Raw genomic sequence first — 24,930 nt, 5'->3', positions numbered from 1 at the left:
GTTTATTTCTCAACCACTAGTGTTTAGAAGTCTTAATGTAGTTAAAAAAAAGCTAGGCATTCCTCAACAGGTCAAGATGCAACAAACACAATTAATTATAAATTTATTTTTTGGACTAAGGAGATTCAGTCTCACTCAGGTTCTTCATATGATCATCCAACTTCAGCAGAAAGTAGGAACACAAATATGCCTTAATTTTGCCAGTATATGTTATTTTTCTTAGTTACAAAATTAATATGCATCTTTAAATTTGATGTTGAAAATAATAAGCCTGCATACACTATTTGTAATTAGCCTTTTTCTAAAAGTATCATGCATTGTCTATTTGGAAATTTATTTATTAGTTATAGATACATTATATTTGCTGATTTCACGGGAAATGCTGTGATGTTCTTATTTACCAAAGTAGAAAATGACAGGAAAAAATTATTTACATAATTTGAATTCCTAGAAAAATAATCAGTTTTCAAACCATATCCTGGAAATGAGGTCAGCACTTTTGAAAACTCAATAATCCTTGGTAGATCAGAACAATTTAAGAAGCAGGAATTTCAAAGAGTCTATGCTCATATCATTTTCTTATTACATTTGGCTCCAGTTACAGGTGTTTCCTCTCAGAATCAGTCTGATCTTTCTTTGTTTTCTGGATGTCTCCCTATAAAGTTAGCCATAAACGTCTCCATTCCAAGATATTTAGCTAAGGCAAGATTCATTTTTGGAGAAATAATTCTAGAGAAAAACAGAGAAAAAAGTTATAACTTTTAAGAGTGTTCAAAGATATTTCTTTTCATAGATCACTTTTGAATTACTTACAGTAAGAGAGGTTGTATTTTATGCCATGCACCTTTGACTAGGTGAAATTTATGATCAAAGAAACAATATTGTCACATTTGCTGTGCACTGTGCAAGTCCAGGAATCTTTGAAATTCCTACTGCCCAGTTTATTTAAGTACTATCCTCACTCACTTTTGTGGCAAGACTATGCTCCTTTATTTACTGGACTAACAAATGGTAGCAAAAACTAGAAAGAAAATCAGAATAATTAAAGCAGATTTTGGGGGTAACTTCCAGGCACCAGTTTTAAATGTTTCTCAGGTGATTCCATTGTATACCCAGAACCATTGCTTTCATTTCTTGGAGATAAATAAACTGGACTTTCCTTCAGCTTAATTCTATATAGATCAGAGCAGTTCAGTTCAACTTAACACAACCCAACAATCATCCAATCACATGCTTTATCTGTGTCCTATACTATACTAAGCCCTGAACATGGAGCAGGAAACATTTTCAAAAAATATGCCTTGTTCTCATGGGGTGACATATCTATTGTATCTAAGCCTCAGATCTATAAATGTGATAAAATGCATGCAAAGCTATCACACAGAGTGGTTTGTGCAGGACACATAGTGAATGTTAAATGTAGTTCTGTAGAAGACAGTAGGCCTGGGCTACAGCCATCTGCAAATACTTCGGAATTCAGTATGACATCCTGTGAAGTTACAGGTGCTCACAAAATAAAATGAGGAACTTTTGAAATATCTTTACTATATTTTCTGGCAACATGCTCTGGGCTTTTTTGTCCTCTATATTCAAAATAAAATTCTACATTAGCTGAACTCAAAGAATTAACCAAAAGAGGTGGGGTGGGGGTCAGTGGAAGGGTACTATTTGTTCCTGTTGAAGTAAATTTTACTTGCAAGGCCAAATGGTTTCTAGATTTTCTCAGTATCTGGAGTAACCAAGTAGATACAATCAGCAAAATTGCAATAAATGGTCCTTACATGATTAGAGTTTTTCGTTTTGTCTTAAAAAAATATGACCCAACAGGTTAGGATGCAGCACTGAAAGTTAGCTACAGTCGCTTCAGTGTGAGTTCCATCCTGGCAGACCTCTCCAGACCGACCCACTGCTCCCTTCAGCAGTGTACTTTGTTGATCTGTCTGTTCTGCTCCCCACTCTGTCTCTGGTGTATCTTCTTACCACCTCTGCATCTCTGACTTGTACCCCAGTTCTGTATGCATAAATAAACAAATCTTTAAAAAAATTATGAAGTTGTTTTTTAGGCAAGAGGCAGCAGTCTGATTGATAGAGAACTTATTAACTTACTCTTTAAGGATCAATGCAAAATTAACAAATTTTGGTATTACTATAAAAACTTCATCTTTCAAAATTCCATTTACAATAGTTTGGGCCACATAATTCTGATCCAGTACAGGCAGCAGAAGAGGGTACCTGGAATAAAAATTATAATAAAAATTATATTAAAAGGGTAGTATTTATTGTTTTCATGAACTCTAGCTATTAAATTTCAGAGTCATAATATACAGCTGTAAATATTCAAACAAAATGTAAATATTAGGAAATGCCTCATGTTTTCTTTCATAATCAAAATTGGGCCCAGTGCCAATACATTTAATATCCTACAGTCAACTCCCTGTCTAAATGGATTTACTGCTATGTGATGATCTGGACATATGGGAGGAATTACTTTTAGATTTCTTTATATTTAGTTTCTTTCTCTTCCACTGAAAACATCAAATAATTGTATATGATGAAAAAACAAAAATGCAAAAATTATTTTAGCAACAAAATAATTGTCATGGGTCTTTATTTTAGCCAGATTGTTTTTACAACACTGAGCAAGGATTAAGTGCTTGTGAAGTCAATAGGAATTCAAACAGTATGGACTCACCAGTTCACAAAAGTATTAGCATTGTATATTTTTATATTACACTTCACTGTTACTTGAACTGTAATCCCTCAAAATATTCTATTTGTCTTAGTTTATTATAGGAATTTGATCAATTTTTTTATAATGGAATGTTGGCAATAAGTCTTGTATTTTATTCTTCCAGAAGTTTCTTAAAACTGTAGCTTAATGGCCCTCCCTGGTGGTGCAGTGGGTTAAAGCACAACACAAAGAAGCTTAAGCCACTTCTTCATGAGTTCGATCCCCGCCTGCTCCGGAGGAGATCCACATGGCGTGGCAGATCTCTCCTGACCCGCCCGCTGCTCCCCTCAGCAGTGTACTTCGTTGCTCTGCCTGTTCTGCTCCCCACTCTGTCTCTGGTGAATCCTCTCACCCTCCCTATCTCTGGCCTGTACCCCAGTTCTGTACAAATAAATAAATAAATCTTTAAAAAAAAAACCTGTAGCTTAAATGATTCTGGATTTATGAAAAGATAATTTTCCAAAGAAAATATACCAATGGTGTAACAGTTACATGAAAAGGTAAACATCACTAATAATTGGGGAAATGCAAAACTAAAACCACCTGCTAGAATAACTAACAAAAAAAAAAAAAAGATAAGTGCTGAGGAGGAACTGGAGAAATCTTGGTCCACTTTTGATAGGAAGGTAATTGTTATACCCAGTATGGAAAACCATAAAGTGGTTCTTTAGCAATTAAAAATAGAACTACCACATGATTCAGCAACCCCACTTCTGGGTATATATTAAAAAAAAAATGAAATCAGGATCTCATATTATACTCCCTTGTCTGTTGTAGTAGAATTCACAATGGTCAAGATGTGGAAACAGTCTAAGCATGTTTTTAATTGATGAATGAAGAAAATGTGAAACAGATTTCTAATAACTAATAGATTAGATAAATTTCATACATTTAATCTATAATGTATTTATATAAATAAATACATATGCACATACAGAAACTGGAATACTAATTAGCTATGAAAAGAAAATCTTGTCACTTGTAACAACCATATAAGCCTTGAAGGCATTATGTTAACTGAAATGTCAGATAGAGAAGGACAGATAACGAATGGTATCACTTATATGTGGAACCTGAAAAGCTGGACTCAGTAGTAGTTCTCCAAAGGCTAAGATTTTTAAGATTTGGTTAATTTATGCATACAGAACTGGGGTACAGGCCAGAAGCAGTGAGAGGCTTCACCCCAGAGACAGAGTGGGGAGCAATAGGCAGATCAACAAGTACACTGCTGAGGGGAGCAGCGGGCGGGCCAGGAGAGGTCTTCCAGGCCATGTGGATCACCTCCGGGGCTGGGGATCGAACTCGCACTGAAGTAGCAGTGGCCACTGGGGATCGAACTCGCACTGAAGATTGCAGTGCTGCATCCTAACCCACTGTGCCACCAGGGAGGGCCCTCTAAATATACTTTTAATGAAGAATTAAATGAAACTAAAGTTGAGAATTATAATAAACAGGTATACAGGCCAGATGGTTTGCAATGATTCCTCCTGAAAAAAAAATTGCTTCAGTTTCTAACTTTAGATGACTTCACTCTATTTTGTTCACTGTGCTCTAGACACAGCTTTCCTTTCAGTTTCTTGAGTATGTCTAGTTCCTTGTAGTCCCAGGGGCTTTACTTGTGATATTTCAATACTCTTTCTATTTACTCTTTGCTAATTTGTATTTATCTTTTGAGTCAGTTTTAGTACACTTCCATTCTAAATCATGTACCTCTTACTCTCTCATATCACTTTAAAAAAAAAAGTCACATTATTATCATTGAGTCTTATGAAGATTGTTATTTTAATAATAATGTTAGAAACAAACAAGAAAATAATTTTTGGAGGAAATATATCTGACCTTAATAAAGACCATACATCGCAATCCCACAGTTAATATCATTAAAAAAATATTTTATTTATTTATGCTTGCAGGAGCCAAGCCAGAGGAGTGGTGAGGGTTGGTGAGAGGGTTCACCAGAGACAGATTGGGGAACAGAACAGGCAGATTAACCCAAATACACTGCTGAGAGGAACAGTGGGAAAGACAGGAGAGATCTGCTGTGCCATGTGGGTCACTTCCTTGACCAGGAATCAAACTCATGCTGAAGCAGCTGCAGATAGCTTTATAGTATTGTGCTTTAGCCCATTGCACAACCAAGAAGTGCACTAATATAATTGTTAATGTCAAGAGGTTAGAAGAGATTGCCAATTCATGTATAAATCAGCAAACGACTGGACTCCAGATTCGTTATCTCTCCACAGGAAGTGGAACTCCACTTCCAGGGAAAAATGCCCTCTACATGCTGCATAGGTTTTTGTGGACCTTTGGTTTAGGGAGTATATGTGGTTCTCCCATGAGAAATATTCTTTCCAATTTATCCTTTTTTGCTGTTTTGTTTTTTTTTTTCTGGGCAAACCATGTTTTGATTGGAATAATTGATTGTTTTGGTTTGAGACTGACATAGTTGGTGGTCCTAATAACTTCTCATGTTGCTGTACAATCAGGTATGGTGGGCCTCCCTGGTGGTGTAAAGGGTTAAAGCACAGCACTTCTATGAAGTTGTCTGTAGCCACTGCAGCACAAGTTCGATTCCCAGCCAGGATGGTGACCCATATGACACAACAGACCTGTTTTGTTTCTCTTGTTGCTCCCCTCATCAGTGCATTGCTGTCAATCTACCTGTTCTGTTCCCCACTCTGTCTCTGGTGAATCCTCTCCCCAACCCCACACCTCTGGCATATATTCCAGTTCTTGCATGTATAAGTAAATACATCTTAAAAAAAAAAAAATCAGGCCTCGTACCCAGAGATCTGCTCAAGCTTATTGCTTTCTCAATGACCTTGGGTCTCAGGGTCACTATTCTCCTGGGTTCGAGACCCCCTAGGTTGGTGTGATTTCTCCTGTGCTTATTTGGAAATTTTGCTGATTATTAAATTTGGGATATCACCCCTGGCTTACAACTATTCTTTCAGTGGTCTGGGTTATTGCAGTGAACTTACGTCAACTATGGGCAGATTCTTTGAAATTAGGTAGCTTTCATTAGAATAGTGCTGCTTTTCAATTCAATCCATTAGCGACAGCTTCTCCCAACCGTGTTGTGCTGTGTGTATGTGTGCTTGAAAATTACACTTAATCCATTTGTTCTGAGAAACATTCTATCTGGGGAGTTGTGCTGGTTTTCACTTGGAAGCAGGCTATTCCATTAGAAATTTGTGCATTTGGGTGAGTACTCAGATTAGCACTAATTTGATAAAGAAAGCTTGTTTCTTTATTGGAGATCAAACATTTTTTGGTAAAAAGTCAAGTTCACTCATCCTCTGATTTCCTTTTGGAGATAGGGTCACCTATAAAGATTCAGGGCTTTTGGGGAATTTCTGGGAGCAGTGGCAGCAATAACAACAACAACAACAACAATAATAAAAATAAAAAATGGGACTTCAGTCATTTAAGTGTTTTGGGAGTGTTTCTCCTTTAGATATTATACTAAAATACTCCTGTTCTTCCATGTACAGTTCTAAGTGGACTGAATTTACTAAAAGTAACTCAGAATTCCAGTGGTCACTAGGGACAACTTTTGAATACCCCACACTTGCTTTTCTCAAAAACATAGTGGACAGCTATGGCTTTCAATGTACTAAAACTGAGTGGAAAACCTATTTCAGTTGGTATCTGGAGGCCTTCAATTGCTACCAAGAGTCTAAAATTTCCTTTTGGTAAAGTAAAATTTGAATTAACAGAGGCAAACAAAAAAGATGAAAAATACTTCTGCAAGTCTTTTAACCTCCTTCTCCTCCCCTACTTTCCCTGAACTGCACTTGCAGCAACAACAGACAGGTACACAGGCCCTGTCTCTCATACCACTTCTGTCTTCATTTTCTAGGACACCTACCTCCATTCTGAGCCTCAGTCTACCCAGGCGATTTCTTTTTTGAACTATCCCCTTTAAAGACTTCTTTTTTGTGCTTTCTCTCAGAATTCATCCAAACTTATCCATTTCAACTTAAGCTTTCTGAAGATCAGAAAAATCTCAGATTGCCTAAGTTCCATGGACTAAAGAGCCATAATGACACAGTTTCCTAAGGAGATTGAGGACCTTCATAAGTTTGCAGAACATAGCTGGGTTTTTTTCTGAACTATACTCATCAACTCAAATGTCTGATCCCTCATAAAGATCTGAAAGAAACTTTGGTTATGACAACATCTCAATGGAATATTACTCAGCAGTAAAAAAGGATAAACTCATGCCTTTTGAGGCAACATGGATGGAGCTGGAAGGGATCATGCTTAGTGAAATAAGCCAGAAAGAAAAAGAAAAATACTGGATGGTTTCACTCATAGCAGGAGCATAAAGGATCAGGGAAAAACCAAAAAGAGAGACAAACAAAGGTAGTAGAGTAAAAAAATGAAAAAAAAAATGAACAACTATAGATCAGAGACATTTTAAGGGGGTGGAAGGGGAATGGGATCAGAACTTGGGTGGGAAGAGTGCACTGAGCTGTGGTGTTTGCACATGGGTGAATTGGCAGTGGGAAGCCCATGGGGTTTACAACTGAGATAAAACAAAATGCACAAAATGAAAATTATTTTATATATATATATATATATATATATATATAATGAGGACATCTTATGGGACACTGCTGATTCATATTTTAAAGGCAAAAAAAAAAAAAGGAAATTGTACTGGGTATGCAATATCAACACTCTTTGAGTTAATGGGAAGGGGTCTTTGCTTGTGGTATATACAGCCCAGCAAGTCACATTATGTGTGAATACAACACATAGGCCTGCCTCTAGCCAAAGACAAAGCTGGTTTGGAAAACATATATAGCCTTTGATCATGTACTTTCAAGAAGGTTCTTATATTTTAGCAAATAGCATCTGTTACACAGGAAGTCAGTAAATTCTTGAAGTGTTTCTTCACTTTTCACATTGCTTCCCTTTTTCTTCTTCTATCTTGCTTCTTTGTGTACTTGCATCATCATGTTCACTGATTTACTCTTCCATTTTATTCTGGTCCATATGTTTTTACAGTATTTTTCATTTTCTCTATTAATCTTTTTACATCCTGCATCTCCATTATTTGCTTATTTAGATTATCATGTTTGATCTTCTGTTGGCTGATTTCATTTTTCAGGACATTTATTTGCTTTCTAAGTTTTCTTGGCTGTCTGACATACTGTGTTATTTACATTTCTTTTTGATGGCCAGCTTAGATACTGTTATTTGATAGGAGAAATAGATTTTCTATTTCTTTGGGATTGGGTTCTGGACATTTGTTCTCTTAAGGACCTCCTAAGGACTCATGGGGCTGTGTATTTTGTTTCTCCATTCTTTGTTCTCAGGGCCCTGCTGCTGTGGATTGAACTTCTGCTGGGTGTGGCTCCACCACCCATACTGCCCTGGTGCGCTCACTGGTGAAGCCTAGGGGTCCCAGGTGCTGTTTGTGGCCTTTGGTAGCTTTCTCTGGGGAAGACCCTGTCTCCCAAAGTGTTGGTTCTAGATCTGGGGCCAAGGGTGTTCATCAGAGTTTGGTTGGGTGTTACTAGCTTTAGGAACCAGTTCTTGTTAGCTTTGTTTGGGGTGGATAAGACCTCCCCTTTGCAATACTCTTTACAACAGCTGAGCAATGGAAACATCTCAAGTGTCTAAATACAGGTGAAGTGGATCAGGAAGATGTGGTATATAAATAAAATGGAATACTATTCAGGCAGCAAAAAGATAACCTCTCCATTTGCAGCAACATGGATGGAACTTGAAGAGATAATGCTAAGCAAAATAAATCAGATACAGAGGGACAAATACTGAATAATTTCACTTATATGTGGAATATAGAAAAAAAAACAGCAACAAAGGGTCCGATAGCACCAAACTAACAATAGCCCAGAAAGCTTACTCTAGAACTGAGACTACCAGAGTGGGGAGGAGAAAAGCAAGAGCACTGTGGACTATGATGGTAGAAATGAAAGTTTGGTGGTAGGTGTGGAGGGAGGAGCACAATGGACTATGATGGTGGAAATGAGAGTTTTAGTGGTCGGTGTGATGAATTAACCATACCTGAAGGGGGAAATCATATAAACAATGTTTTAAACAAATGTTACCTTACTAACAAAGAAACAAAGAAAAATCAGAGAAATCTTTTGCATCCTATGTACAAATGACAAACTAGAAAAGAATGAAATAAAACATTCTCATTTATCTTCCATAAAAAAGAGTCAAACTTGCTAGAAATAAACTTAACAAAGGAGGGGAAGCATATATGCAATAAAAACTATAAAACATTGTTAAAAGAAAGAGATGAAGTCACACATACAAATGGAAAGATGTTTCCTGCTTAAAGGTTGGAGGAAATAACATTGTTAAAATGGCCACTTTAAATTATCTAAACTATTTGAACTTTAGATACTTTTTATCTAAATTATCTAATATAATATACAGACTCAATGAAATCTGTGTGGATTTCTACCTTCAGTTATATATGGCATTATAATAAAACTGTTACCTTAATGAGAGTAATATATTAAAAAAATTAAGATTATTTTTAATGCGGTGATGCTGAATTAATGCTTGGAGAGGACTTTGAACAACCTGCAATTTAGACAACATAGATTTAGTGAAGAACCCACAGATGGGCCCTCCCTGTGGCTCCATGGTTTAGGACTCAGCACTGCAAGCTGGCTGCAGCCATTTCAGTGCGAGTTCCATCCCTAGGCCCTGAGGTGATCCACATGGTGCCGCAGACCTCTCCTGACCTGCCTGCTGCTCCCCTCAGCAGTGTACTTTGCCAGTCGGCCTGTCCTGCTCCCCACTCTGTGTCTGGTGAAGCCTCTCACAGCCCCTGATCCTCTGGCTTGTACCCCAGTTCTGTATGAATAAATAAATAAATCTTTAAAAAAAAGAACCCACAGGTATTTCCAACTTTCACATGCCTTTCCTCTGAAGTGGGATATGAAACCTAGGAAAGGTTTTCCTAGCACAGGGAGACATGAGGACATTAAATCCAGAAGATACTTAATCATTGATTAGCCTTGATTTTAGAGAAAGATCTAGATCATTAAGGGGAAATGTGAAAAATAGTAGATAAATTTCTGTTTAAATATAGTTGGGAGGCTAAAAAGAGAAGGTCTAGGCTTGTATAAGTCAGCAAACTTCAGGACTCTGAAAAAATAATTCTTTGATTAATTTTCTTACATCATTGTTAATTTTTGGACATAATTTGATTTCTCCCCGTAGGTTCTCCTATCACCTCAGTTCCTTATGTTCTTCCCTTCCCTGTTTTGATCTCTCTTGCCTGCTCTATGCCTCAGGCTATGGTCAACTTGTACATTTTGCCTTTTTCCTAGCCCTTTGTTCATAAATAAAGCCACACATACCCACATAGATACACATACACACACATACATACACACAAATGAAGACACACACACATACAGACATACACATACACACATGTACATATATGATAGTTGTGGTCAACCAATCTATGACAAAAGAGCAAAGAATATTCACTAGAGCCAGGAAATTCCCCTCATAAATGATGCTGGAAAAATGGAGGAAAGACTTGAATGTAAAACTGGAGCTGTAAAATATATAGGCAAAAGACTCCATGACATACCTCAGAAACATCTTTGAGGACTCATCCCCAGAAATAAGGAAAACAAAACAAAAGAGAAACGGCTGGACTATGTCAAACTAAAAAGCTTCTGAACAGAAAAAGAGACAGTCACCAAAATGAAAAGACACCCCACTAATGTCTTGCATCTTTGACATGTCACCTCACTCCTGTGAAAGGAAGAAAGTCTGCCAGAGGCTGTGTAAGTTTTGGGGTACGTACCTTTGATTCAGGGAATTAACTGTGAATCTTAATATTTCTGTAACATGCACTTTCCAATAATTCCTTTCTGTAGTTTGTTTCTCAATAAATCTGTTTGTTTCAATAACTGAGTATGTTAGTTTGAGGTCAACACTGTACATATTTTAAAACTTTAAAATGAAAAGAGGATAATGAATATAGACTGAAAGATTATTATGAGAGCAAAGGCTATTTTAGGAGTTCACTTACTTGGTTACACAGCCCGCAAACATTCCAGTTCCAATGAAAAATGGGCAAACAATTGTGGTTTTAATGTTAGTTTTCTTTGTCAATGTTAATTCATAAAAGAGAGCCTCTGCCAATCCATAAGCCGCAAATTTGCTTGCACAATAATCTGAAACAAAGTGAGTGGCTATTAGAAATAGAATTTGAAAAGTTAATTCTAGGAATTGTTTAAATTTTGAAACTTCTTTTTCTTGCTCTAGCTTATCCTTGGGGACAAAGCATCCCTGCTGACATCATTTATGTGGTCAAACATTTTACTCACTAAATACCCAGCAAGATATTATTTCCACGTCTGTTAACCTAAGAAGATCAAGGAATAAGTAGGGATAGCCTTTTCTTTATTTTTTAAAAAGAAGAGAATATCTGCCCTACCATTATCACTTAAGATAAGGAAATGGAAAAGAATGTCAACATTTTACATATAGTGAAATGTACTGTTGAGTTTCCTTTGGTGTAGAAACAGTGCCCTGTATTTTGGAGGAGCGCAGATTTTTTTGGTGCTATGGGATGTGAACTACAAGGTACGTGGTGAAGTACTCACCCACCAGACCACTGGTCCCAATTTTCCCTGCCACACTTGAAATACAGACCAAGTGCCCACGGTTAGCTTTAAGCATGGCAGGCAGGAAGGACTTGTAAGTCTAGAAAATATAAAACAATTGTGTCAATATTTTATTCATTTTTTATTTCATTTGCTGAAAGAGTGATAGATTTAAAAATCTCTTTAGTAAATATTTAACACAATGTATTAAATTTGGTGACAGTATAGAATATTCACTAATATTGAATAATCACTCTTGGAAATTTTTTTTTTAAAGATTTATTTATTTGTGCATACAGAACTGGGGTACAGGCCAGAGGCTCAGGGGCGGTGAGAGGCTTCACCAGAGACAGAGTGGGGAGCAGAACAGGCAGATCTATGAAGTACACTGCTGAGGGGAGTAGCGGGCAGGTCAGGAGAGGTCTGTGGTCACCTCCAGGGCAGGCGGGGATCGAACTCATGCGGAAGTGGCTTTAGATTCTCAGTGCTGTGCTTTAACCCACTGCGCCACCAGGGAGGGCCACAAAGCCTGCTTTTTTTCTGATATGCTGAGATCCTCTATGAAGTTTTTAGCAATTTATATTAAATATTAATGATCTTCATCATCCTAAGTTTATCATAAATAAGATTTTCCTTCACTCCACTAGGTTGGCAGATTATGAAAACTAATCTCTGTGAGAAAAGGTGGATTTCAAGGCAAGGAAAACATATTCTGGTAATAAAGTGCTTTGAAAATGTCTACAATGATTAGATATATTCTTGCCTATTTTTGGTAAAATTCATTCACTCATTCTCAAGTAAGCTATTATTTCAGTGTTCTGTGTCACCATGCCATGAAATGTCCAAATTCGGTCACCTGTACTTTTTAGGAGGATTTTTCCATTCAGTCTTCCCCAAAATTGGTTCTTTTTTTCCCCACAAGATTTTTTTTCTTCAAGTGTGTCTGTATATTTGTTTTTTAGCTGAGATAGAAGCTGCTGCTAGTTTTCTCATTCTAAATGGAAACATTTTTCTTTTAGAGGAAATTGGCTAGGTATTTCAAATGTCTGTGTCAATGGAAGAATTTTTAAGGCTATCCTGTTGATAGAAAATTAATTTAACATAGAAACCCATCATCTTTCTCACTTTATAGGTATCTATTATCAAAGGCAAGAAAACAATACACATAAATGACTGGAGAGTAAGCTGTCAATATATACTAATGAAACATTTTGTAAGGCATTTTGTGAAACTTTTTTTAAAGATTTATTTATTTATTCACACAGAACTGGGGTACAAAGTCAGAGGTTCAGGAGCGGTGAAAGGATTCATCAGAGACAGAGTGGGGAGCAGAACAGGCAGACTGATGAAGTACACTGCTGAGGGGAGCAGCGGGCAAGACAGAAGAGGTCTGCTGCATTATGTGGATCACCTACTGGGTGGGGGATTGAACTCACATTGAATTGGTTGCAGCTAGCTTGCAGTACTGCGTCTTAACCTGTTGTGCCATCAGGGAGGGGCCACATTTATGTTTTTTAAAATATTTATTATTATTTTTAAAGATTTATTTATTCATGCTTACAGAACTCGGGTACAGGCCAAATTTGTGGTGGGTGAGATGATTCACCAGGGACAGAGTGGGGAATAGAACAGGCAGATTGACAAAGTACACTGCTGAGGGGAACAGCGGGTGGGTCAGAAGAGGTCTGCCATGCTATGTGGGTCAGCTCCCTGGCCGGGAATGGAACTCATGCTTCAGAGGCTTCTGAGAGCTTGTTGATGCAGTGCTTTAACTCATTGTGCTACCAGGGAGAGCCTGATTTATTAATTTTAACGTACAGAAGAACTAGGGTGTGGTCAGAAGTGTAGGGGATGAGAGGTCAGAGGTTTGGGGGGTGAGAGGATCCCCTAAGGACAAACTGCAGAACTGAACAGTTATTTACTGAAATGCACTACTGAGAGGATAAGCTGGTGAGGAGAGGTCTACTGCACCATTTGGGTCATTTCCCTGGCCAGGGATCGAACTTAGGTATCTCAGTGACATCTCTGAGACTTGACACTTACATCACTAGGGAGGACCCTATTTTTTGAAATATTTTTAACTGAGAACTCAGGAGAGAGTTTACTACATAATGAGATTTTTTGCTAAGGTCTATATAATAACAACTCTATCTTTTTTCCTGACTTAGATATAATGCAAAGTATTTGCATTGAATTTGCCAGAATTTGCTTGAATTTTATTTCATAGAATTTGCTATAAAACTTGATTTTTTTCCTTATGAAAAATCCTAACTTTTAAAATTTTTTTCACAATGGTTATGTGTCATATAAATTATAATTTCCAAAAAATAAAATCAGGGCATAAAATCAGGGTATTCATTTTAATTGGTTTATAACAAATGATGAATTTATTGTAAAATACAGGTTTGACGTCTTGAACTTTATGCAACTTTATGTCACCAGTGAATGTGTTACTCTATAGTGCCAATTTAAATGGCATCAAGACTTTTGGATAATAAAATGTTAGGTAAGTTTATAGGAAATCTTTGGTTACTCATAAATAAGATTTTTAGATAATAAAGTTGGGTTAGTTTATGGAAAACTTTGGGCACTCATAAAATTTCAAAAGAAACTGAATTCATAGAGCAAAGGTTTAGAGTCACCTAGCAGAGTTTTTACTTTTTTTAAATTTGAAATGAAAAGGTAAGTTTGATGTGGCATATACCATTTTCTTCTAATACAAGGATAAAGTTAACTACATTTTAAAATAGTGATTTTTTGTCATATAGGCCTATGTATATTTTTATATGTTTCGGGTCATACACATGCTTATTAAAATAAAAAATATTTATACATTATAAAGTAAGGGGGCATGGGAGCTTAAAATTGGCCTTGTAATATTTAGTCTGCTGTAAATAAGGGTATTAAAAGCTATATTATTTCTCATTTTTTAAAAAACTATTATTTTTTATTGGGGTAACATTGATTTACAACACCAAATATGTTTCAGAGGTATAGTGTCACACCACTTCAGTATTTGTTATATGGTATACCACTAAGATAGCCATCACCCACTGGGCCCCTCCACATTTTTCTTCCCACTATCACTGGGGGAATTTATTTTATTATTATTTTATTATTATTATTTTTTTTTATCACTGGGGGAATTTAAATGTGGCCAATGGTGTATTTTCTGCTGGCCATATAAAGAAGTTATTTCTTCTCATCTGGTAGGTAGTTAAAAGGCTATTTTTTTTTCCCTTTGTGTAATTGCCCAGAGACCAGAGGGTCTTATCAGAATACTTTGAACCATTGGCTTACTTTTGTCATGCTATTGAGTTGTTGAGGCAAGTAACAAAAACTTGTCACATTTGAAAGTTCTAAGTCCTTGGTGAATTCTATTTTAACCTCAGTTACATTATATTTAAAGGCACAAGCAAACTTCTATCACTTAAACAATTAAGTTATCCAATATTCAGCTCAGTTGTTTAAAAAATAAAGTGCTGGAGGTGTTACTGTATTCACGGTCATTGTGAAACAGTTTCTGGCTAGGTAGACAGAATAGAGGTCTTGCAGAAAGTGGTCAAAAGAAAATGACAGAAAAATGTGTCTGTGAGCAGGAGACCAGCCTGTGACAGGCGACCACCAAAAAGTGTTTGCTAAGAAGAGGGACAAAGGTGACACCGCTGGATTTAGGCTGTGAGTGTTAATCTCTAGAAAGTTCCCTCCCACACTTCTAGCTGCCTGTACCTTCCTCTTAGCAAGCTACCTCCAGGGACATGATTTGACAGATAATCTGCCCCTTGGGGACCTGGAAAAAAGCCCTAGAAAGAGTACCTGTGGGGTACTGTGTTTTCAGGGCTCCCTCCCTGTCTTTGCCAGGAGCTTTCTGCATTTCTATTGCTAAATAAATTCACTAACAGTCACTTCTAGTGGTCCATGTCCTCAATTTTCATGGCAGAAGAGAAGTCATCGATTCCCAGTAAAATTCTTGATTCTTATTCAGTGACCAAAGTCCCCAAGTTATGTTACCATGGTTGAAATTCATGACATGGTAATCAGTATCAATAGGGATGTGAGACACAATGGTGTGTACTTATAGTCTTCACATTTCTTAAGTAACTTAGTTCTATTTTAGGACTGGGAAATACTGTTAAATCAAGAAAGAGAAACAACCTTTTTTAGCACATTTATCAATATGAATGAATATGTTTTAGCAGAGGTTTTATACTTGCCAGGATGAACAGAAGGACTCTGAGGATTTGTACAGCTCTCTCTGTAATATTAACTATATGTATATGAATTTGTTATGTATTATTCCCTAACAGATTTCTGTTTTCTCTGATTGATATTTTTGGTTGCTGAAACAAACTAACCAGATCCATTTGATCTGTCACCGATAGGTTTTTGGACACCTGTTAGCTTGTCTGAAGACTCTGGTGCTATGAGCCAGAAATTGTGTCTTGGAGAAATACAGTAAACAGGAAGACATACTCAAAGTCATAGAAAGGACTGTGACAAGGGATCAACTCCCTAGTGTGAGTGTGAGCTGGTATTGGCATGGTATGGTGACCCTCAGAAGACCACATCAGGGATGAGACAGGTCCCCAGGACCTTACTAGCCCAGAAACATTTGACAGTGTGAAAGCAGACTCTGACTAGGATTCAGCAGAGTTAATATCAGACTGCATTATGGAATCAGTGGGGAAATGTAAATGAGGCTAATGTTGTATTTTCTAATGGGCATATAAAGAACTTTTTCTTCTTGATCTATTTAAAATTATTTTCAATGAAAAAACTATAGTTCTCTAGTCTACAATCAAGTTCTTTTTGAAAGGTATCTCATTCCAACAGAACCCTTGACTTTAGGGATAATCTCTTTGGAAACTCTTAGTGTAATTCATAATCTAACAAATCCTCAGAGGAAGATAAGGGTAATGTAATTGCAGTTCTGGATTTTGGAGTTCAGATGAATGTCTACACAATGACTTAAGCTTAGATACTTAAAGCAAACTGATGAGAAGGCCTTATCCTCAGACTCCAGTAGACAGGGTTCTGCCTCTTGCTCCCTCCTGCATGTCTTCCCAGGTTCTGCTTCCAGTCACCTATGCCCTCTGTATAGCCCACTCCTGCTATTGTTCATACCACCTCAGCTTCAACTCCCCGAGTAACTCAGTCTCTTTTAGCCTACATTTTCTCTGTTCTGTGTGGTTATTTGTGTGTAAATTTAAATAATTTGATTACATAAAATTAAAGAAATTAATGCCACAGCTCCATCAATCACATTTCAAATTCTCAACAGCCATAGTCACAGCAGCTGCCACATTGCACAGAAGCACAGAAAAAGAATACTGTCATCACAGTGAAAACTGGACAGTGACAGTTATATGAGATACTCCAGGCCTCGAGGAAGATATGCTTGAGCTGTAAATTTACATGTTATTTTTCCTTTCTTTTTTTTTTAAGATTTATTTTATGTATGCATACAGAACGGGGGTACAATCCAGAGGGTCAGGGGCGGTGAGAGGATTCACCAGAGACAGATTGGGAAGCAGAACAGGGAGACTGACAAAGTACACTGCTGAGGGGAGCAGCAGGTGTGTCTGGAGAGGTCTACCATGCCATGTGGGTCACTTCCAGGGTCGGGGATCGAACTCACATTGAATTGGTTGCAGCTAGCTTGCAGTACTGCATCCTAACCCATTGCGCCACCAGGGTGGGCCTTTATATATATTTTTTATAAATAGTTTCTTCTTTCTCTCTTGTTTCTGACTTTTCTGAGCTTGGGCTATCAGTAATGACTGTAGCATAACAGAGTAATCCCCTGGAAAAAGGGCTCTAGATTCCCTGGCCCACCTAAGGATGGGTCAGCTAAGTAAGAAGACAGACGAGAGATGTGGAGAAGGAAGGAGAGCAAGAAGAGGAAGCATGTGGAGCAGGGATACATGTAAAGAAGCTGCACTTGATTTTGGGCCTTGGACTGATATATGGCACTTGGGCGATGTGGACAGAGACATTTGAGAGACAGACATGGGTGAGAGATCCAGGGGAGGCTGACAATGGCAGCCTTTGCCTTGACTTGGGTTTTGAGTGTGTTCCTTTTGTCCCAGACTTGTCTATCCCTTTTCAATGTTGACCCCCACCCCCCAAACCCTACCCCCAAGAAGGCCTTAGACTGTGGTAAATTTTTGGGCCCTGTTTTGGGTCAACCCAGTTTGGCTGGACATTTACCCATGAGGGGATGGGTAAATTTGGGTTCTTGATTTGGGAACTAATTCTTTCTCTTTTTCTTCTCTTCCCTTTATTGCACAATAATTGTATTAAAGTTCTTTTCTGTGAAGGTCTTATGTACTAGAGTATGATTTGTCTTGATGTGGCAGATGACAGGACCCATTTATAGCAGGTAGGCTTGTGGGGGGGGGGCCTTGGGGTGCTTCTCACCCTGCCATATAACATTAAGACCTTGGATAAATCACTTAAAATTTTGAGCCTCAGTTTCTTTCTTTGTAAAAGCAGGAAAAAACATGGCAGTATCATCACCTTGTGCAGGAATAGAACTTAAAGCTGTGTCTGATCAGAGCATTAAAATGCTGCTAATAGTTATTCTTCTTGTTATTTCCTTTGTTGTGATGCCCAATCAGGCACCATGCACACCACCACTCAAAAGACAGCACCCCTTGTGCACAAGCAGAGGGAAAGGTCCCACCCCGAAAATTTGGAATAGGTCAAAAACATGAAAAACGAGTTGACAGATTGGCAAAATGATACCTGGAGAGGAGGGGAGCCCATTAGCTTATTTCTGGAAACACAAATACTTTATTTCCAGCTACATGGCTGAACATTGCGCATAGAAGTACAGGGAATTTCCATGTTCAGCAGCAAAAGAATGAAAAAGACTTACCCAGATATGAGACATCACATTGACAAGAAACGATTTTTCCACCATGTGATCTGGGATATCAAGGAAATACTTTCCTGACACAATGCCAGCGTTGTTAATGAGGATGTTCACATCACCGACTTCCCTTTTTACCTGCACACAAGTGAGATCAATGTGATTTCACTCAAGGTGTTACAGTTTGAGATTTCCAGGTCATTCTTTCCTGCCCTCATTTTATTCGGGTAATTTCTTTAAAATTAGGGATTTTATTTTTACCTTGCATAGGGAAATTCATCATTTTAAAGGTAACTTTATAACTCATATTTAAAAAACACATTGATTTGCCAAAAACACTTGATTTTGTGTGTTTCAAAATGATTTGATATTGCATATCCTATTTCTTTTTATCAATTGTCCTTTCCTGCTGGCCACAGGGCCAGTGATGTTGTCTGGTGATGTTCATTTCTGTTTCTTCACACCTTCCTTTAGATAGCAGGTATGTCCTCATCCATGTGGTGATTTCTGTAGGTGTCATCTTGGCTCCTTGTCAGTGAGGTATTAGGAACACATCTTATTCTTCTTAGAGCTGGCTGTGGCTTGACACGAAGACATTCCAAACACAAATGTTTTGATCCCATTGCCCATAGATCTCTGACTATTACTTCTGTCCCACAGTGCTCCATAATGGAATTACTGTCGATGGCTGATGATTCTCTGAGTTCAGCAACTGAGCCTCTTTTGTCCTCAGCATCTTCCTTCACCCTCCCTTCTTTATTTTTTATTTTAAAGATTTATTTTATTCATGCTTCCAAAAACTAGGGTGTAGGCCAAAGGTGGGGGTGGTGAGAGGATTCACCAGATTGAACTCAGGCCTTAGAAGTGATAGCACTGAGAGTTAACCCCTAGGCCACAAGGAGGCTCTTCCCCCTCTCTGCACTGCCTGCTTTGCCTATTGGCGTAGTCCACACTAAGTCATTAACCTCCTCAGAAAAATGTGTTCCAGGAAATATGGTAAAACTTGCTTTTCTTTCTTTTACTGTTTTGTCTCATATTCTGACTTTTTAGCTAACCCAAGGCCAAAGTAGTAAGTAAACAGTAATTTGAAGGTTTTTTTTTTTCCTCCTGAACTGTGTCTTTAGTGCTAATATCATAGTCTGGTTTTCTAAAATTTATTTGTTTTCAGATAGAAAAGCAATACCTGCTTTGTCTTGATTTTCTAATCTAGTCCATGTTTTGTGTTGAGCCTTATCTGTGTCCAAATAATATATCTGGGAGACATCAGGTAAATATTGTTTCTGATGTAGTTCAACACGCTGTGAAAGACAAGTAATGTTGCTGGGCTGATGAAGGGCTAAGAGAGTGGATTTCTTCACTTGGGAGTAAGAAAAACAGGAAAAAATCCCTGAGAGATTAACTTTTAAAGAACATCCCAATGGCTTTCTAAAGGGAATTTATGTAGGTAATGAGATTTAATTTTCATTGTAATTATGAGAATTTAGGAAATCATTATTATCTCAGTTTATAGATGAGGAGTCAGGTTCTGAGAAATTAAGGTTTTGGCAAAATATACACGGATTTTTAGAGAATAAGTGATTAACAATTTGAGTCCATTCATAAAAATCCACCAAATTTACTACTCTGTGGCCAAAATGATTATTCATAACAAATCTCACAAGTATGCTTGTGGACACACACAGAGAAATTCAAGAACTGATTTACCTGCACATGTGGGAATAAAGTATGAATTTCTGCTCAAACTTTATAAAAATAATTTGTGTACTAGTTTTCTAAGGTGGAGATGATAATATTACCTAAACATAATTTGGGACATTAGTTACTCTCTTCCTTTGAATGCTGGTATTCATCTCTCCCACAAATTTCAAGGATTCAAGTAACATTCATGGTTGTTGAAATTTTTGCAGGTAAAGTATAATAACAATATTTTGGTTTCTTGGGAGTTGAAAGCAATTGAAATTAAACAAAAATGCAGATAAGGTAGTTGACTTAAAAGAGTTCTATTTATAGGGTTGTGAGAAAAGAAAATAATTTTAAGATACAATTCAGATGGTAAAAAGATAATTTTTGGTTAATGATTTTGGTTTGGTGTTTTAGTAGGAAGAAAGAATATTTTTAAAAAGTAGGACTAGTTTTTCCTTGAACTTTGCAGGTGATCAAAATACTTTTGATCCAAGGAAGAGGATTATAAAGGAATCTTTATAAAAATTAATTTATCTTTTTGGGCAGAAGAGCTAAAAAGACAGTACTCCAAAGAGGAAATGAAGATGGCCAACAGGCATATGAATAAATGTTCAACATCACTAGTAATAATAGAGATACAAATTTAAACCACAATGAGACACCACCTCACACTAGTAAGAATGGGACACCTTAAGACAACTAGCAACAACAAATGTTGGTGAGGATTGGAGAAAAAAAGAATTCTCCTACACTGCTGGTGGGAATGCAAACTAGTACAACCACTATGGAAAACTGTTTGGAGGTTTCTCAAACTGCTAAAAATGGAGTTTTCATATGACCCAGCCATCCCACTCCTGGGTATCTACCTAAAAGACACAAAAACACTGATTCAAAAAGTCACCTGCACTCCCATGTTTATTGTTGCTTTATTTACAATAGGAAAGACATGGAATCAACACAAATGCCCAAAAGTAGATGACTGGTTTAAAAGATGTGGTACATATACACAGTGGGATATTACTCAGCAATCAAAAAAGATAAACTCATGCCTTTTGCAGCAACATGGATGGAGCTGGAAGGGATCATGCTTAGTGAAATAAGCCAGAAAGAAAGAGAAAAATACCAGGTGGTTTCACTCATAGCAGGAGCATAAAGGACCAGGGGTGGGGGTAATAATCATAAAGAACAACTATATACCAGAGACATTTTATGGGGGTGGAGTGGGGAATGGGATCAAAAATGGGGGGGGGTGCAGTGCACTATGGTGATGGCACACGGGTGATTTGGTGATGGGAACCTCATGGGGATTGCAACTGAGATGGAAAAAGGCACAAAATGATGTAAAAATAAACTTTTATATCATTAAAAATTAATTTATTTTTAACTGAAATAATATTAGGGTACGCCTAGGTATTGCCATTCTGGCAATCCTACCACCCACTCACCCATATTCTATCATCATAGAATAATGCTCTTTCTTCCTTCCACCACCTTCTCCACCCCTGGTGCTTTAGTTCTATAGCCTGCTATCAAGGGCTATTTTTCATTGTCTTTACCTGACTATTAATTTAGTTACTTTATATTCTATGTGTTAGTAAGACCATTCAGCATTTCTCTCTTTCTGACATATTTTGCTTAGTATTAACTTTTCAAGCTCCATCTATTTCACTGCAAATGATATGAGTTTATATTCCTTGATCCCTGGATAATATCCTATTGTGTATATTTATCATATCTTCTTGATCCACTCATTTGTTACTGGGATACTTTGGTTATTTCCGTAGTTTAGCTATAGTGAATAGTGCTATACTAAACAGGGCTGTACAAATTTCCTTTAAAATTAATGTTTGTGAATTTTAGGGGGTAGATGCCTAGAAAGGATAGATGCCTAGAGTGGAATTATTGGTTGAATATCAGATTAATTTTTAAAACGATTCATTTATTTATTCTTACAGAACTGGGGTACAGGCCAGAGGTATAGTGGGTAAAAGTATTCACCAGTGACAGAGTGGGAGCAAACAGGCAGATCTACTGAAATACACTGCTGAGGGGAGCAGTGGGTGGATCAGGAGAGGTCTGCCATGCCATGTGGGCCGGCTTCCTGGCCAGGGATCAAACTTGTGCTGCAGTGGATTCAGGGAGCTTTATAGTGCGGTGTCTTAACTTGTTGTGCCACCAGGGAGAGCCCACATATTAGATCCATTCTTAATGTTTTGAGAAACCTCCCTAGTGCTTTCCATGAGGGTTGCACCAGTTTGTTTTCCTACCTACGAAGGGGCCTTTTCATTGCTTACATATTCATTGATGCAGCCTGACCTCAGATGTCAGGAAGATGATATCTTAGCAGAGCTGTATCACTTCTCTGCTCTATGATATGGGCAAATTTATCAAGTTCTCTCTATCTCAGTTTCATTATCAGTGAAATGGACAAAGTACCTACTTTACTATGAAAATTATAGATGATAAAACTTCTGGATAAGTTCTCTTATCTTATCTCCCTATTGGGTGGCAGCACTGGAACAGGAGTTCCTTTGAGTTCACCACACAGACATTTTTCTGTACACCTTTCCTGGCACATTGCCCCCCTTTTGCAAATAAGAACTAACTTTGATTGCACGTGTTCTGTTCTATATAGTCTACAGGGGTATATAGTATACCTAGCCTCAGCAGCTGGTAATGAATCACCAGGAATGACTCCTGTGGGGTCCCAAGCAAAGAAGTAAGCAACAGAAAATGAAGAGTGAAGAAGATGGTTCAGAAGGTAATTGTCACAAAGTAGGAATTCAGTAAATATTGTAATGAATAAATTAATTCACTTTGGAACTCAGTTATCAAAGGGAAGTAAAATCTCTTTGGGAATTCTGTTATCCGACTGAGTCGTAAGCACATTTTTAGAACAGCGTGCAGTGATAAAAGAGTAAATTTTGATTTCAAGATACCTGTGTTGGAATTTGGCTAGACTACAAGTTTTATAAACTTGGACAAGTTGCATCTTCTCTGTTTCTCAATTGTAAATGGGGATAATAAAGTTTATACCGAAAGGGCTGAGTTGTGCTGACTAAATGACATATTATGTTAATTACATGAGTTTTTGCATCTATCAATAACTTAGAAAAATAGCTAGTTGTGATATTTTTGTTTTTGTTTTGTCTTGTTCTATCTTTACACATTTTTGAGGTCTTGCAGGGCAATTTACCTCTTTGAACAGATGGTTAAGTGACACTTGTCATGTTTTCATATTCTAAATTATGATACTTTTACCACAGTTGTCCCAGGGTCAGGTTCTAGGTAACCAGGTTGGGGAAAATCTCAACACCACACAACTCACTGACATGATTCAAATTAGCCAGCCTGAAGGCTGCTACTTGGGCCTTCCCATACCTTCCTATGGAAACCACAGAACTGCTTTTGCCTGCATTTTCTTCTTAATTCCTATATCTCTTGACAGACCTGACATTTCCTTACCTGCTTCGCTTGATATGTTGTGTTCTTCAAGGGAACTGTGAAGATCATAACACTATAAAAATCTTTCTGATTTTTCTCTCTTGATCTGGGTCTGGCCTCACCCCAACTTACTCAAGGTAATATGGTCAAACACTGCTGAAAACCTTGGCCATTGTTCAAATGACGCGGTAAATTTTAGCTATTAGCCACTGGATCATTTGTCAGCACTTAGTGTGACTTTAAAATGAATTAGTAGCAGAACTATAAGAGAAAATTTAGCCTACAGTAAGACTTTCTGATTCTTTCTATACTCTATGCTAGCTTCAGTGTATGCTAATAATGTATATGCATCAGAATCATAAGATATAAACAGTTATGTGAAAGTTGGATGTAATCTTGCAGATCAGCTATAAGATCCTTTAATTTTATAGGAAAATAAACAGGCACCTAAAGAATGCAGGTAACTTGGGAAAAATTGCACAACCATTGATTTGGCATACTTTTACTAACTCCTGATGGTAAATGAATCACCAAGAAAAATAGTTGGGCAACAATTCAGAAGGATTATCGAATTCCCACTTACAGTTTTCATTCTGTGCCTATTTTTGGAGTTAGGAATCAAAATTCTGACTTGCACAATCAAACAACAGACACATAGAGATGTTGGAGGGAGTTTTTGATATTTTCACTGCCTCATTTTGTAAGAGCACATATTAAATGCAATATTTTGGGGGGTATAGAAGCTAAGAAGAACATTAATCATCTTACCTGGTCAGCAACTCTGTATACTTCTTGTCTGTTGCCACAGTCACATGTATAGACAAATACTTTCACACCACCCTTTTCTTTGGCAAGTCTACATGTTTCCATATTGCCTTCTTCATTAATGTCCCATAGAACTAAAATGGCTCCAAGGCTGGCAAAATGTAGGGCCATTAGCCTCCCTATTCCACTTCCAGCTCCTGTTATAAGTACAATTTCTCCAGCAACATCCTTTTTTTTCTTTGGAATTACTTTGTAAATTACAGACTCTAAAAAATAATATAGAAATTTTCCCAGAAATGCAGAGGTGTCCACAATTGTATCCATGTTGATTCAGTAAAGAAAATAATATTCTAAAAAGGGAAAAGGTAACAAAAATATATTACATGATATCACAATCACAACATACATAAAATGTTTAGTATTGGGGAATTTTTCTTTGAGAAATCAATTCTTCAAAATATTTATTTTGGTAACAATTGATAAAAATACTTGAATTCTTTAGTTATATAAATGTTGATCATGAAAATATTTCACATTAACAAGATCCTCTTATAGGACATTTTGTTACTCATGGTCTAACTTGATCTGAATATAGGTCCTAGATTACTAAGAAAACATTATGCTTATAGATAAAAGACCTTTGAGTCTTGACTTGCAAAGTATTTTGTGACTAGTAAAATAAGACTTTGGGTTCTCAGTCTATCTATTTTGTAATTTATGAGCACACTTGATTTCATATCTAACAGAAATTTGCTTTTTATTAGGCAGTTGTTTGATATAACAAAAATAACTTCAGACATAAGAAGTCTTTA

The 24,930-nt window shown here is 37.2% G+C and overlaps 1 protein-coding gene across 1 annotated transcript; it reads right to left on the bottom strand.

The window, feature by feature from the left end:
• Positions 1-620: 620 nt before the first annotated feature.
• Positions 621-24,442, bottom strand: LOC101631264 (short-chain dehydrogenase/reductase family 16C member 6-like). Its single transcript, XM_004680035.1, has 6 exons — positions 24,122-24,442; positions 18,233-18,364; positions 11,353-11,452; positions 10,776-10,920; positions 2,107-2,232; positions 621-729 (listed from the first exon to the last, which is right to left on the bottom strand). Exons 1-6 carry the CDS (start codon positions 24,440-24,442, stop codon positions 621-623), a joined length of 933 nt encoding a protein of 310 aa, XP_004680092.1.
• Between the last annotated feature and the right edge of the window lie 488 nt (positions 24,443-24,930).

The sequence above is a fragment of the Condylura cristata genome, unplaced genomic scaffold, assembly GCF_000260355.1.
Source record: "Condylura cristata isolate star-nosed mole 26May11 unplaced genomic scaffold, ConCri1.0 scaffold00009, whole genome shotgun sequence".
Lineage (NCBI taxonomy): Eukaryota > Metazoa > Chordata > Mammalia > Eulipotyphla > Talpidae > Condylura > Condylura cristata.
The sequence above is the reverse complement of the archived record's forward strand: the minus strand, read 5'-3'. Positions and strand labels throughout refer to the sequence as shown.